This window comes from Gymnogyps californianus, chromosome 2 (assembly GCF_018139145.2).
Source record: "Gymnogyps californianus isolate 813 chromosome 2, ASM1813914v2, whole genome shotgun sequence".
Taxonomy (NCBI): domain Eukaryota; kingdom Metazoa; phylum Chordata; class Aves; order Accipitriformes; family Cathartidae; genus Gymnogyps; species Gymnogyps californianus.
Window position 1 is genome coordinate 154,841,142 of NC_059472.1, and position 15,567 is coordinate 154,856,708.

Consider the following 15,567-nt stretch of genomic DNA (forward strand, 5'->3'; position numbering starts at 1 on the left):
TTTTTTCAGTTAACATCATAGCCAAAGAACTGAAGACAAGCGGCGTGGAATGTGCCAAGCACCTGTTGTTCACTCTGGTTTTGCTTAAAATCCCACAGTCTCCTCTTTTGGCATCAGGCCTCTTACGTCTAAATAGATAATCAGGCTCTTACGCTCAGCAACGAGGGACTGGTAATTTGGTGGCCGCACTTCACAGATGCTGGCCTTCTGAGAAACCTCATGAACGTGCGATGTGGAATCAGTTATCAAGTTACTATCTAAAAATTGTATTAGTTTGCAAAATGGAAGCAATAAAAGCCTAGGCATGTACCAGCACTTTCCTGGTAGGTACCATGACATCCTGTGAATCTTCACTGAGGTCCCTGTTACAACATTGACTGGGACAAGCACATCTATGTCTCTGCTAGCTTATCTAAACCATGCCGTCCCTGCATGAAAGGCCTTGTGCAGCAGATAAAGGCTCTGCACGCACAGACACAATGGCAGGATTAAAGCCTGGTTTAGTTTCCCACTTACTCCTGTTTACTTTGCTCGTTTTCCTCACAACACCTTTGCATAAAAATATTAAGATGCATTGGCAAGACACAGGCAAGGAGAGATGCAGCCCTTGAAACACATTTATCTCGGGTGTTGTGGGTTTTAATTTGAAAAAGCAAACAGGCTCTACCCAAAGGTCTCTCCCTTTACAACCAACACAACTTTTGATTTTCCTGAGAACTTCCGAACAGGCAAAGACACTTCAAAGAGACTCCCCCCTCCCCCAAAAGGCTAATGTTTCGGGGTTGTGTGTGTCGTCCGTCCCCCCCCCCCCCCCGCCGTCCCGCTTTGGGGCCCACCGCCCCCAACGCCACTCCCTGCCGGGGGCCGAGCACCCGCAGCCGCCCCCCGCAGCTCGGCGGGTGAGCTCCGTCGTGTCCCCGCCCGGGCTGGGGCAGACCGGGTCCCCCTGGCCCCGCTCCCGCTCCCCGGCTCGGCCGCCGCAGCGCGGGGCGGGCCGCCAGCAGGGCGGGCGGAGCCTCCCGCCGCCGCCAATGCGGGCGGGGGCCGCGGCGCCTGCGCCGGTCCGGCTGTGCGGCCCGTCCCGCTGCCGAGGCGCCGAGCCATGTGGAGCCGCTACCGCGCGGCCGGGGGGCTGCTGAGCCGCGGCCGGTGAGGACGGGGAGGGAGCTGGGGGGAAGCGGGCGCGGGGCCCCGCCAGTCCTTTCCCCGCCTTGCCCCGGCCCCGGCCGCTCTGCCGGCACTGCGCGGGGGAGGCGGCCCGCCCTCCGCTGCCCCGGGCCCCGCCGCGGGCCTGGGCGGGCTCCGCGCTGCGGCCGGCTCCTTCGCGCTCAGCCGAAGGACGGGGAACGACGTGCCGTGTCCCTGGCAGAGAGCAGAGGGCCCCGTGCGGGCAGGCTGGGAGTCCCCGCTCCCGAAGGGCAGCTCCTCGCTGCAGGCCGGCGGGCCGCGGGGCTGGGCGGTTGCCTGCCCCTCGTCTCCCCGCCGCCTCCGTCCCTCAGCGCGGGGTGAGGGGCGATGTCTCTGTCGTTCGCTGTTGTAGCCCCGCTGGTGGGAGCGTGTTTGTTTTAAAGGGAAGTGTTATTTCAGGTCTTTGAATCAGAAGTCATGGAGGTGGAAGAGCGTTTCTGCTAACGAAAGAGCGCTGCAGTACAGGGTAGGCGAGCAAATCCACGGGTTCACTATAAAGCAGGTAAGCGTTGCCTTTCGCTTACGTTTACTCTGTGTTTGTATAGATAAGTTTTCCCTTGGTTGGAAAGCACCTAAGTGAGGCCAGGAGTCTACACACTAAATATTTGCATACGTGCTTTGGGTGGTCCGTTAAAAAATGATACAGTAGTTACTTGTAGTTATCTCTCTGCAACCAAATTCTTTAGGTAGCATTAACACATGTTCCTCTAGGGAGCTAACTCTTCTAGAGTAAATAACGCACCCCAGGAGTTTGTGTGTCTGCTACAGATGTTGAGTATTCGGTGTGGTGTTCTAAAAGTCCTGACAGATAACTGAACTTTTCTGTGTGCTATTTTATGAAATACATTCAAGTAATATTTTATCTCCTAAGCTGCTTTTAATACCTTTGTTAAGAACCTGCAATGGAAGTAATATGTCAAATTTCTTTTTCCTATTTCAAAGAAAAAAGCAGAAGCAGAGAATAAAGGTAATTTGCAAAAAGTGATTGCTAGTGACAAAACTAGTGGTAGAACTGGGTTCCTTGATTTTTCTTTTGCTGCCGTAACCACTGGCATTGGAATATATGCCTTCTCTTTGTATTTCTGATCATATTGTTCAGGTCTTAATATCTATACCAGAAGAGAATAGTTCTTTGGTTGTAGTGTATTTTAAGTGTTTTTTTAAACTTTATTTTCCATTTGCATGCTTCCTTTTTTTTCTCCACAAACCATAGGAACACAGAATTAATTTAATACTGTATATGGCAGTATTATATACAAGATCAACACAGCTGATCATTGCTATATCATCCATGATTTATTTGACCTAGTTGCAGTCACACTGTAATACAGATGTTTTCTTCCAATGCAGGTGACAGCTGTTCCTGAGCTGTTCCTGACTGCAGTGAAGCTTAGTCATGACAGTACAGGAGCCAGGTATTTACATGTGGCTCGGGAGGACTCCAATAATCTGTTCAGGTAAAACATTAATATACATATAGCACATTCCATCTCAGCATCACCTTGTGGTTTCTAAATTGTAATCCAGCTTCATAACTGGATTTTTCTGTGATAACAAAGAGGATAGTACTTCCCTTGTGGGACTTCCTTAGAGTTTTTCAGGTTGGAACAGATGTCATGAGGTCTGTTGTTCAGTCTGCTGCTCAAAACAGGGTCAGCACTTAATTCAGGTGCGGTTCCTCAGACATTTATCCAAGTGGGCCTTGAAAACTTCCAAAGACACAGATTACGCAAGCTCTCTGGGCAACCCGTTCCCAATGTTTGACTGTCCATATAGTGAGGTGTTTTTTTCTTTAATATCACATTGGAACCTCCCTTGCTTCAATTTATGAACATTGTCTCCTGTCCTTCCATCATACATATCTATGCAAAGAACCTGTCTTCATCGTAACCGCCTTGTAGGTATTGGAAGGCAGCTGTTGAGTCCCCTGATGCCTTTCCTTTTCCAGGCTAAATGAGCCCAATTTCCTCAGCCTCTTTTTGCAGGGCATGGCTCCAGCCATCTTTATGGCTGTCCACTAAACTACTTCAAATTTATTATCATCTCTTCTGTATTGGTGAGCCGAAAACTGGACTTTCGGATAAACTGCCTTATAGTTGCAAGATGTAAACTGGTTCTTTTTTCCGTAACCTTCCATGAAGTTTTTTTCTGAGCCTTTTGGGTAAAAAAGAAATGTGTTTAGTTATGTGCTGAAAACTTCTGTACCACCTCCAGAAATAGAAGTGCAGAGGTTGTACACCCTCTGGAAGAGGTGGCTGAGCGCTCGAGAGTCTTAAGAACTGAATAACTCTGCATCCTGCTGGAGGTCATGTTGGTTACTAGACAGTGGTAATGTTCCCATAAATCACAGCTGCAGATAGGCGGTGGGTGGACTTCTCATCACAAATAACTGCATTCCTCTCTGTGCTCTCTGTCTTGCAGTATACAATTCCGAACCACTCCAATGGACAGCACTGGGGTCCCACATATTCTCGAGCACACTGTGTTATGTGGTTCTCAAAAGTATCCTTGCAGAGATCCTTTCTTTAAAATGTTAAACAGGTCGCTATCCACTTTTATGAATGCATTCACAGGTGAGCCCAAAGTAAATAATACCACTTAAAATGCATGAGGTTTTATTGCAGTAGAGCTGTCTGTCGGCTCCCTTTAATTTCTCTTTGGAGAGCCATTATTATTAAGTGTGAATGTTATGAGTGAGATATTAAAAAAACTAAGAAGGCAAAGCAACAAAATAGATCTTGTTCATTTGGCAGTTACAAAGTCCCAGTAGAGCTGGATCTTTATAGTATACAACAATACATTTAATTATTTTTATATATATGGCAAAAGCAAAGTTTTCATGGTGAAATAGTTGCAGTGTTAAACTTCTGTGTATTCCTCAGCAAACATATATTTCATTTATTAAGTTTCTTCTCTTCCAGTTATTTATGGATGAGAAATTAAAAAGTAAATGAGGGCAAAATGCATCTTAGACTTTCTAGAATTCTGATCTTTTTATGTTTATTTATATGCAGCTAGTGATTACACACTCTATCCATTTTCAACACAAAATCCCAAGGATTTTCAGAATCTCCTGTCAGTGTACTTGGATGCAGCCTTCTTTCCATGTTTGCGGCAACTAGATTTCTGGTAAGATGTGGACAACTTGAGATGTATGCAAACCTTAAATTAAAAAAAAACCAAAAGCAAAACCTTCAAACTCCCAACACTTCCTGTTATTAATTTTTTCAGGCAAGAAGGTTGGAGGTTAGAGCATGAGAACCCAGCTGATCCTCAGACACCTCTAGTCTTCAAAGGAGTTGTTTTTAATGAAATGAAAGGGGCATTTGTAAGTTTTGTGAATGTTTGGTTTAAGATCTTGTACATGGTGAAGTGGCTTGAGCTGCAGGTTATCAATGCCGTTATTGCACCAGAGATTTCCATTCCTCCTTTGTGAAATTTTAGTCCTCAGTAAAGTCAACAATCTGTTACGTGGTTATTCTTAAAGTTAGCCTGTCTGAAGTTTGTTTACATATAAAAGAGCACCTTGTTAATGGATTTTATTGTAGAATTTTCTTTTAAATTGACACGGTAATGTAGCTAGTTTTATTAAAGTACGTGGGACTACAGAACAAAATGCTTATGTGAGGAGGACTTCTTGTGTAAGTTAGAGCTCTGCAGTCTTATTATTGAGCACCTTTTATTTTTAAAATGTGTTGTGATGACTTTTACTGAAATGTGGTGTTTTCCTCTTAAGACAGATAATGAGAGAATATTTGCACAACATCTGCAGAATAAAATCCTTCCCGATCACACTTACAGCGTAATATCTGGTGGAGATCCATTATGTATTCCTGATCTTACATGGGAGCAGCTTAAACAGTTCCATGCCACACATTATCATCCAAGCAATTCCAGGTATCTGAAATTTGTGACTAACTTCCTAGGTTATGTAGTGTGTTAGCACTCTGTTCATATTTTTGTGAGGGGAAAACCAGCAATACAGTGTTTTCATTCACATGGCTGGTAACTTAGATAACCTATGCCCTACAGCAGCTAGGACAGCATTGAAGCAAGGAATTTGTTCTAGGAAGAGCTGTGAAGGGTGAATTGGAGGCAGAAAGGAGAGATGGCTGATTTTCTAGAGTGCATCTGCCTGCTTGATCATGAGAATTTGTTTTGGGGATTTTTGTTTACAGATGTTTCATCTTGAACTCATATGGGTTGGGGGGAAAAGGAACATATTAATAAGTATTTGGTGATAATGTTACGGAGTTACGATAAAAGTAGCGTAGATGAGTCTAGGGGTTCCTATCCTCCTTGAAGTCAACACAGATTGAGTTATAAAAAGAAGTTACAAATGAATGGCTGTTCATTTGCTCCTGAGTCGCACATTACTGTATCAGGTTCTAAATAATGGATATTCATTTGAGTCAGATATCTTATTAGTACCAGCAGAACTCGTATTTAAGCTAAAAGTCAATTTGAAAGTGGTATGGAGGGAAATCTATAGTATCGTCGTTTCTTCTGTACCAATTTTGTGGTCAATCTGTTAGTCTGATTAATTCACTTATGGAACATCAGCTTGTGTCATGATAGTGAATTTACCATCCTTTGTTTTTCTCATCATCCCAAGTATTCTACTGTACCTGTGTTTAGATTTTAATCGGGGAATAAGATTTACCTGAGACATACCTCGTGCTCATATTTAATCCAGTGGAAGTCAGCAGTGTTTCTTGTAGGTATGGGAATGTGCTTGGTAGACTGACCTGCAGAACCCAGCCATGTTTTATAGATCAGTTGAGACAGGGATCATTGTATTTTATACGTTATGTGTGAGGACCACAAGAATTTTGTCTTCTGAAACTTTAGAGCACTGGGATTCTGGCTTGAATTACTAATATTTTTTCTTGGAACATTGTATATCGCTGCAACTAAACAAATTCTAGCTTTTTATGTCCTCTGAAGCATAAAACAGAAGCTGAAAAATGTGGAATTTTACCAGGAGATCTGTGAGTTTTATGTATGTGGCAAAGTGGTGGGTTTTTAACCTAGGGGTCTTACAAGGCATGTTCCATTCTAGATGTAACTGCATCACTAGAAAATACATGAAATTCAGAATATAATAAAAGCTGTTACTGTAAATTTCATGTAAAAATCTGATGCTTAATCCCAGTCTTTCATTTGAAATGCAGATTTTTCACTTATGGTAATTTTCCACTGGAGCAACATTTGAAACAAATACATGAGGAAGCATTGATAAAATTTGAAAGAATTGAATCAAATACTGACATCCCAAAACAGAAACTCTGGGAAAAGCCTGTAAGTAAAAAAAAAAAAAAAAAAAAAAAACAAACTAAAATGAAACAAACAAAAAGAAACAGTGCACATCAAATCTTGGAATTGCAGAAACTGAATATAACAGGTTAATATTTTAGCCCAGCCTGGTGGAGTTACTTTTTTTGTTTAGAAGTGTGTTTGTGTGTAAATGAGCTGAAGTATTTTTACTTTTGGTTACAGCAGGGAAAAACTAAATTTACTTTTGAGTTTCAGTAATGTAATGATTGCGTGCAGTTGTTTATTTTTCTTATTTCCAGTTTTCAAGTCCCTCATCATTTGAAGCACTGAAGCGTTTATTAATGGAAAGCATTTAGTGCTACTGATAGAAATATTGATACTTAGTGTCAGGAAATATGCACTCTAATGGTACCTAAATGTCCAAACATTGGTGTCAAAAATAGTTTTCTCCATTCTCTCCCTCCCTGCTCCCCCTTTTCCTCCCTGGCTTGTCCAGAAGTGTAAGCGTTTCTTTGAAGCCCAGCTCAGAGTGTTAATTGTAGCCAGATTTTCTTGATCCTCTCCTCTATTCTCCACTTGTAAAAACTGAGATACCACTCATTTTTCAAGATATCCCGTGTTTGTGTATTTAGTCATGAATATTGAGCTGACTCATGAGTATCTGTAAAATTACGTGAAATCTTTGGAAGGGAGACGCTATGAAGATGCAAGCAGTCATTTTTTTTATTTGTAACTTCTGCTCTGAGTTTAGTCTGTATCAACTGTATTTATTATACTTCACAGAGAGAACATAGTATAACGTGTGGCTTAGACTCATTTGCTGCCGATCCTTCCAAGCAGACAACTGTCAGCGTCAGCTACTTGTTGACAGAGTAAGTGTATCAAAATGAAATTCTGAATCAAAGGCTTAATTTAGAACTTTAAGCAAGGTGCTGGCATATTTCATGTCCCCCAGTCCCTCTTCATAAATGTAATCTTTAAGGTAAATAATGCCGTGGGAAAGCTAGACAAATCCTGCTTTAGTAAATGAAAGTTTAACTGCTAAGCAGAATTTTTCCTGTCTTTTTCTTTAGCAGATAGACATAAGGAAAATCAGCTGTTATCTTACAGAACTGTTCAGTGGATTAGACTTTTGGGAACACTAGCTTCCTGTCTTTCAACTTCCTGCCCTGTGCAAGCTTTTCTGTATGACGCTACGACTAACTTTATCTACCCTTGCAGCCTAATTTAACTTGCTTTACTGCTAGTTATAACAAGTGAAAGACACAGAACTCTCTTTGTTCCCTAAGGTTTGGTGCAGTGTTCATAACTGACAATTATTTCTCCCTTGCTCCCTCTACATTGTTTTGTAGAAGTACATTCTTCTGAAATGAACTCAGTGATGCTGGGTGTCACATATCCGTAGATAGATGGTTTTTAAGAACTATTAATTTTTCTTCAGTATTACAGACACTTTTGAAACGTTCACACTAAGCCTGTTGTCTTCACTGTTGGTTGATGGGCCGAATTCTCCTTTTTACAAAGCCTTAATTGAGTCTGGTGTTGGTACAGATTTTTCTCCCGATGTTGGGTAAGTGTTGCAATTTACATTTTGTCACTATAAGCAATCTTAGAAAAGTTACAAACCACTATTAAGTTGGGAGAAGTCATCTCTCATACAGGCAGTTTACACCAGAATAATCTTATTTTAATATTAAAACATCTTAAGAGTTTCTACTGATGAACTATAAAGCATTCTCAAATGTAATTTGGCTCATCGAAATAATTCAATAGAAGCTATGTTAGTTTAAACAAAGTTGTATTGTTTAAAGCTTATGAACAAGAAAAATGGGTAGATAAAAACATGGTATACTTTCAGTGCCCTGATTTACTTGGGGTTTTCATCTTGGCCATTTAGTATTACTCAGAGTTTGCTAGCTCTTCTCTGTACTGTGTTAGCTTTGCTTTTTTTTAGTTCTGTGATTTAGTAGTAGGTAGATTTGGCACAAATGTGCTTTTGTGCAGTTAGGTGCCGTTAACTTGCCATCACCTCAGTACAAAAGGGTGTTTCTGCCAACACTTACTCAAACTGTAGATCTTGCAGCCAGTCTTCTGAGCTTGCTCTGCACTGCAGACTAAGGGTGGGTGGATTGTCTTCGCCTAACTACAGGCTCAGCTGCTCATCATAGTTTGCCTTTATTATCAGCAGAAAGAAAGAAGCGCTTTCAGGGCATGATTCATCTGACTGATTTTTAGACTTAAGGATGACAAAAATCATGCCTTTGCCTCCACTGACTGTCTCAGATGTTTGAGTGGGAAGCCTTAATATACTCATCTATGATTTTAATGTCTTAGACTACTCTGCCTGGCTTGAACTTTCTCTACATGAAGTCATGGGCTTCCGGCAAGTCTGTGTCATGCATGCCAGTGTCATGCAGACATCAATATTACAGAGCATGGCAGTAGAAATCCGTCTTTAGACACTGAGTAGTGATTCAGTTGTATGTTTTGTCAGCTGAGCCTTTTCCAGGTTGACTATATTAATATGGTGTTGAACCGTACAGTGAGTTGGCTTTAATTTGCCTTAGTGACTGTGCTGATGAATCAACCTAGAAGAATAAGTTTGAGTCCAGAGTTCAGTATTCCAGAATTCAACACCTGAATCTGCCGTTGAATTCCTTCTGTGGTTTTTGGACATGGAATAGTGGATGTTTAGAGTTGATGAACTCCTATTGCTTTTTGTTTGTTGGCTTTGATTCAAACTGCTAGGTGTTCTGTATTTCTGCAAGTGTCAATTTGTCTCTCTAAAGGTGAGTTCTTATGATTAACCCTGTCTGACAGCTTGGACAAAATTATCTTTACTTTTTTCTTTTTTTTTTAAGTACCATTGAAAATAATTGCAACAAACATGGAATGCTTCACCTTCACCACTTACTTTACAAATACTGCTTTAAAAGTACGAATTTAAAAATACCATTCCACTCACCTGCTTACCTAGAATGTATGTGTTTGGCATTACAGGCAGCTAAAATTTTCACCTTAAAAAAAAAAAAAAAAAAGACTTCTTTACCTGAAAGTACTTGCAGGTGAATGGGAAGATGAACAGAAAAGACCAACTTTTCTTCTGTAACTGTTTTTCTTCCTCTAATATCATATGCCGTATGTTTTCTTAACAGTGGCTACTACTACTGAAATTGAACAAAAAAATGCTTTTAAGTTCCATTTCTTGCCTCTTTGGTAATTATTTTTCTTTCTATCTAGCTTTTAAAATCCTGTGTGTGTGTATGTGGAAATGATGGGTGTTTTTCCCCTTCTTCTGCCTTTGCTGGCAGGTTTAATGCTTAAGTTCTAGTATTTGTCAGTGTGTTGAATATGTTTTGTTCTAGGTTTAATGGCTCAACAAGAGAAGCTTATTTCAGTGTGGGTCTACAGGGTATTGCTGAAAGAGACATTGATACAGTGAAACAGATCATTGCTAGAACAGTTGATGAAGTTATTGCGTGAGTAATGCTAATTTTTTAAGAATACTGTTCTTTCATACAGTCTTTACAATTAGATATTAATAATAATATATAAGCATATAATAATGCAGGCATATATAATAACATGCCTTAAAAATTTAGTTATATTAAAATAAATGCACCAAAGAAGCGGTAATATTGTTCAATACTCTTAAAACTTGTATCTGCTACTTCCTCTATTGTAGCATATTCATCAGCATAACCTTCAGGAGTTTAATGATATTAGTGCAGTTTCACTAAATGACACAGCATGATAAGATTATTTCATATCAATTTTAATTCAGCGTGGAAGACATTATGTTGTAATGCTTCCTTTATTGATGCTATAACTCATTTTCATAACTTCACTTAAAGTAATTAGTGTTAATGGATATGATTTCCTTCTCTCATCACCCCTTCCCAAAGGAAAGGATTTGAGGAAGACAGGATTGAAGCTCTACTTCACAAAATTGAAATCCAACTGAAGCATCAGTCTACGAGTTTTGGACTTGCCCTGACATCTGTAAGTCTGTATGTGTGCCCGTGTGTGGTTTTTTTAGGAATGGATAAGAAATCTACTGTCTACGTCTTTACAAAATATGGGATCATTTTGTAGGCTCTTGATATGTAAAACTTTTCACTTAAGGGCTTTTCCTTTGTGATCTCCTGTACATCTTTCTTCATTCTTTTCAGTAGCCTTCAAACTATCGCTGGACTCCACACTATATGACTTATTCAGGCAATGAGCCTGTTGTGTTTGCCTGAACAGTAGCTTTGATTGCAGTAGCAGTGATTACTTCTGTAAGAGAGGCATGCCATACTGGCTCTTGGAACTGTATGTTTTGGCTAGATGCCTATGTATTTTTAAAAATCAAATAGAAGGACTGTATTTTTCTGTGACATTTAGGGTTGTACTGCTGTAATTTAATTTCAAGATTCACAAGTGAAAATGTACACTAATTCAGTTCTTGGCATCAAATTTTTGACACCAAAGCTGTATCAAAATTTTGATACAAAGCTGTTACGGAAAACGTGTTCTGCAGCAGAATGGGGTGTCTCTGAGAAGTCTGCAAGTTGTCGTAAATTTGGGAATGAGTTAGCTGCAATATTTGCAGTCAATTTGGAAATCGGGGCCTCCTGCTGCCACTCGTTCTCCAATGTCCTCTGGTTTTTTTCTGCCCTTCAGCAACTTCAGTTGCTGAGCAGCTCTTTTGCTTTCTGTCTCTCAAGTGTTGTATCTTCTTCAGCATGAACAGGAGTTCATTCCTTTGGCATACAAAGTCAGGTAAAGAAGCAGAGCCCTGGATTAATATGCGACTTGTAAATGGGAGAGCACAACCAAGAGCTGTTACAAATCAAATTGCCATACAGTGAACCAGACAAATTGTGGATATTTAATTGCCTGTCATGTTTCATAGTAGGATCTGCCAAAATGTGCCTGACTTTGATAGCCAATACTTTCTAGCAAGTCTTCAGATTGTGTGAGTAATTCTGTCTAATGAAATATTTATGCATATACTTTATCTTCCAACATTTTTAAGTTTTGAACTTGATTCAACTGTTAGGACTTAATTCTAGAGCAGAAGGCTCTTAAACAATTCTTGCTTTTAAAGACCAGTCATGCAGCATTTGGTGTTAGTGCTCCCATAGACGAGGGTTATATTTGAGTTCATTTCCCTGAGGTCATGTTTTAGAAGTTGACCTTGAAAAGGGTGTGAAAGGGACCTAGTTATAATGAAAGTAATCATAGAATCGTAGAATGGTTTGGATTGGAAGGGACCTTTTAAAGATCATCTAGTTCCAACCTCCCTGCCCACAGCAGGACCATCTTTAACTAGATCAGGTTGCTCAAAGCCCCATCCAACCTCATCTTGAACACTTCCAGGGATGGGGCATCCACAGCTTCTCTGGGCAACCTGTTCCAGTGTCTCACCACCCTCATTGTAAAGAATTTCTACATTATATCTAGTCTAAATCTACCCTTTTTTAGTTTAAAAGCATTGCCCCTTGTCCTGTCAGTACAGGCAGTGGTAAAAAGTCTCTGTCTTTCTTGTAAGCCCCCTTCATATATTGAAAGGCCACAATGAGGTCTCCGCAGAGCCTGCTCTTCTCCAGGCTGAACAACCCCAACTCTCTCAGCTGTTCTTCATAGGGGAGGTGGTCCAGCCCTCTGATCATTTTTGTGGCCCTCCTCTGGATCTGCTCTAACAGGTCAATGTCTGTCTTGTACCGTGGGCCCCAGAGCTGGATGCAGTACTTCAGGTCGGGTCTCACGAGAGTGGAGTAGAGGGGGAGAATCGCCTCTCTCAACGTGCTGACCACGCTTCTTTTGATGCAGCCCAGGATACGATTAGCTTTCTGGGCTGCAAGCACACATTGCAGCCTCATATCCAATTTTTCATCTACCAGTATCCCCAAGCCCTTCTCTGCAGGGCTGCTTTCAAACCATTCATCACCCAACCTGTACTGATTACTGGTCATTGCCTCAGCCCAGGTGCAGGACCTTGCACTTGGCCTTGTTGAACTTCATTAGGTTCATGTGGGTCCACTCCTCAAGCCTGTCACGATCCCTCTGGATGGCATCCCTTCCCTCAAGCATATCAGCAGCATTACTCAGCTTGGTGTCATCTGCAAACTTGCTGAGCGTGCACTCAGTCCCACTGTCTGTGTCATTAATAAAGGTATTGAACAGTATCGGTCCCAATGCGGCCCCCTGAGGGACAGACACCACTTGTTACTGATCTCCGTTTGGATGTTGAGCCATTGAACGCAACTGTGTGCATGTGGCCATCCAGCCAATGCCTTATGCATTGAATAGTCCACCCATCAAACCTGTATCTCTCCAGTTTGGCGACAAGGATGTTGTGTGGGACTGTGTCAAAGGTCTTACAGAAGTCAAGACAGATGACATCAGTTTCTTTTCCCTTGCAGTCACTCCATTGTAGAATGCTACCAGATTAGTCAGGCACTATTTGCCTTTTGTGAAGCCATGTTGGCTATCACAGATGACAGCCTGTGTAATTTTAAATGTCATGTGATAAGGATTCTCTAACTTCCATGCTGTATGCCAGTGCTGTGCTTGCTTTACAATTAGAAGAATTTTCCTCTGTGTGATGTATTTATTTAAAACACAGTACGATAGGTGAACCATTGGCTGAAGAGTGGGGCTCAGAGAGTTTTAGTAAATGGGGTTACATCTGGCTGGTGGCCAGTCACGAGTGGTGTTCCCCAGGGCTCAATTTTAGGGCCAGTTCTCTTCAATGTTTTTATCAATGACCTGGACACAGGAGTAGAGTGCTCACTAAGTACGTTTGCTGATGGTACTAAATTAGGAGGAGTTGTTGATTCCCTCGAGGGTAAAGAGGCCTTACAGAGAGATCTTGATAGATTGGAGTGCTGGGCAATCACAAACTGTATGAAATTTAACAAGGACAAATGTTGATTCTGCACCTGGGACGGTATAATCCTGGATGTACATACAGACTGGGGGATGAGGCTGGAGTGCAGCCCTGCAGAAAGGGCTTGGAAACCTGGAAACATTCAAGGTCAGGTTGGACGGGGCTCTCGGCAATCTGATGTAGTTGAAGATGGCCCTGCTCTCATTGCAGCGGGGTTGGACTAGGTGACCTTTAAAAGTCCCTTCCAACCCAAACTATGACTCTGTGATTAAAGGGATCTGAGGGTTTTTGTTGATGGTAGGTTCAATATGAGTCACATAAAGCCAAAAAGGGCCAACCATATCCTGGGGTGCATTAAGGACAGTATAGCTAACTGGCTGAAAGAAGTGATTGTCCCGCTACACTCAGCATTGGTGCGGCCTCACCTCAAGTACTGTGTGCAGTTTTGGGCTCCACAATATAAGGACATAAAAATATTAGAACATGTCCAAAGGAGGGCAACAAAGATGCTGAAAGGACTAGAGGGCGTGACTTCTGAGGAGCTGCTGAGGATACTAGGTTTGATCAGCTTAGAAAAGAGGAGACTGAGGGGTGACCTCATTGCTGTCTACAACTTCCTCATGATGGGGAGCAGAGCAGGAGGTACTGGTCTCTTCTCTCTGGTGTCTGGTAATAGGACACAAGGAAAGGGCTTCAAGCTGCATCAAGGAAGTACAGATTGCATGTTAGAAAAAAGTTCTTCATGGAGAGGTGGTCAGTCACTGGAACAAGCTCCCCAAGTGTACTGGTTTTGGCTGGGCTAGAGTTAAATCTCTTCATAATAGCTTGTGTGGGGCTGTGTTTTGGATTTGTGATGAAAACAGTGCTGATAACACAGGCATGTTTTAGTTACTGCTGAGCAGTGCTTACACAGAGTCAAGGCCTTTTCTGCTTCTCACCCCACCCCACCAGCGAGCAGGCTGGGGGTGCACAAGAAGTTGGGAGGGGACACAGCTGGGACAGCTGACCCCAGCTGACCAAAGGGATATTCCATACCATATGACGTCATGCTCAGCAATAAAAGCTGGGGGAAGAAGGAGGAAGGGGCGGGACCTGTGGAGTGATGGTGTTTGTCTTCCCAAGTAACTGTTAGGTGTGATGGAGCCCTGCTTTCCTGGAGATGGCTGAACCCCTGCCTGCTGATGGGAAGTAGCGAGTGAATTCCTTGTTTTGCTCTGCTTGCACACAGCTTTTGCTTTACTTATTAAACTGTCTTTATCTCCACCCACGAGTTTTCTCACTTTTACCCTTCCGATTCTCCCCCCGCATCCTGCTGTGAGGGAAGTGAGCGAGCGGCTGTGTGGGGCTGAGCTGCCAGCCAGGGTTAAACCATGACACCAAAGAAGTGGTCATGGCCCCAAGCCTGTCAGTGTTCAAGGAGTGTTTGGACAACGCTCTTAGATATATGGTTAAACTTTTAGGTTGCTTACTGAGAACCAGCACTGAGTTGTAATGACACCATGGAAGCCTCAAATAAGGAGTGACTACTTTTATTTCAAGAGAATTGACTCGAGCATATTCTAAAAGAATACTATTCTTTAAAACACAGTAGGGAATTTCCACAGAATAGATAATAATAGATATTACTGAAAAAGTCTGGAAGGCTTGCGATACCTGCTTGTCATTAAAGAGGTAAGAAAAGAGAAGGTGGTTTTGACAGTTCTGATGCATTTGTTTTCTATATGGTTTTAAGGGCTTTTTCTTTCATATGTCTTGGGATTTTTTGATTTTGCTTTGTTTCGTTTTTTCCCCATTCATGCAGAGTAGAAATGGAGAAGGTTTTGATATCTTGCCCTGTGGTGTATTTGAAGAACTTTCAATAGCAACTTGAGCAAACTTAATAGTCTCAAACTAGAGAATAGAACTAGAATAAAAATCCTTCCAAAAGAAATATCCTGGGGATATTTCTGGTTATTTAGTATTTTCTTTCTCCAAAGTCCCATCTATGTTACATGTTTGAGTTACCTTATTATAAATCATTTCATCTGACTGATGAAATAAATGGGTAGACTGTAATATTTATGTACTACTTTGTCTCTACTGCCTGTTTCTTTTTTCCTTCTTTCTTGGGCTTAAAAATGAACTTATTTTAAATGGGAGGGAGGAAAGAATATTAAAATAGATTTCCAGAATACAGATATACACGTGTGGGGAAAAAAAAAGAAAAAAAAAAAAGGTGGTTTGGT

At 41.6% G+C, this 15,567-nt stretch overlaps 1 protein-coding gene across 1 annotated transcript in view; it reads left to right on the forward strand.

Annotated features, from left to right (window-relative positions):
- The first annotated feature begins 1,103 nt into the window (after nucleotides 1-1,103).
- PITRM1 (pitrilysin metallopeptidase 1) overlaps nucleotides 1,104-15,567 on the forward strand; it is a 30,486-nt gene continuing 16,022 nt past the window's right edge. Inside the window, exons 1-12 of the mRNA XM_050891325.1 lie at nucleotides 1,104-1,149; nucleotides 1,588-1,690; nucleotides 2,539-2,645; nucleotides 3,610-3,761; nucleotides 4,203-4,317; nucleotides 4,420-4,516; nucleotides 4,925-5,085; nucleotides 6,363-6,489; nucleotides 7,249-7,337; nucleotides 7,907-8,035; nucleotides 9,831-9,944; nucleotides 10,371-10,467. Coding sequence (XP_050747282.1) covers nucleotides 3,632-3,761; nucleotides 4,203-4,317; nucleotides 4,420-4,516; nucleotides 4,925-5,085; nucleotides 6,363-6,489; nucleotides 7,249-7,337; nucleotides 7,907-8,035; nucleotides 9,831-9,944; nucleotides 10,371-10,467 — 1,059 coding nt within the window. The 5' untranslated portion in view covers nucleotides 1,104-1,149; nucleotides 1,588-1,690; nucleotides 2,539-2,645; nucleotides 3,610-3,631. The remainder of the gene's footprint in view (nucleotides 1,150-1,587; nucleotides 1,691-2,538; nucleotides 2,646-3,609; nucleotides 3,762-4,202; nucleotides 4,318-4,419; nucleotides 4,517-4,924; nucleotides 5,086-6,362; nucleotides 6,490-7,248; nucleotides 7,338-7,906; nucleotides 8,036-9,830; nucleotides 9,945-10,370; nucleotides 10,468-15,567) is intronic.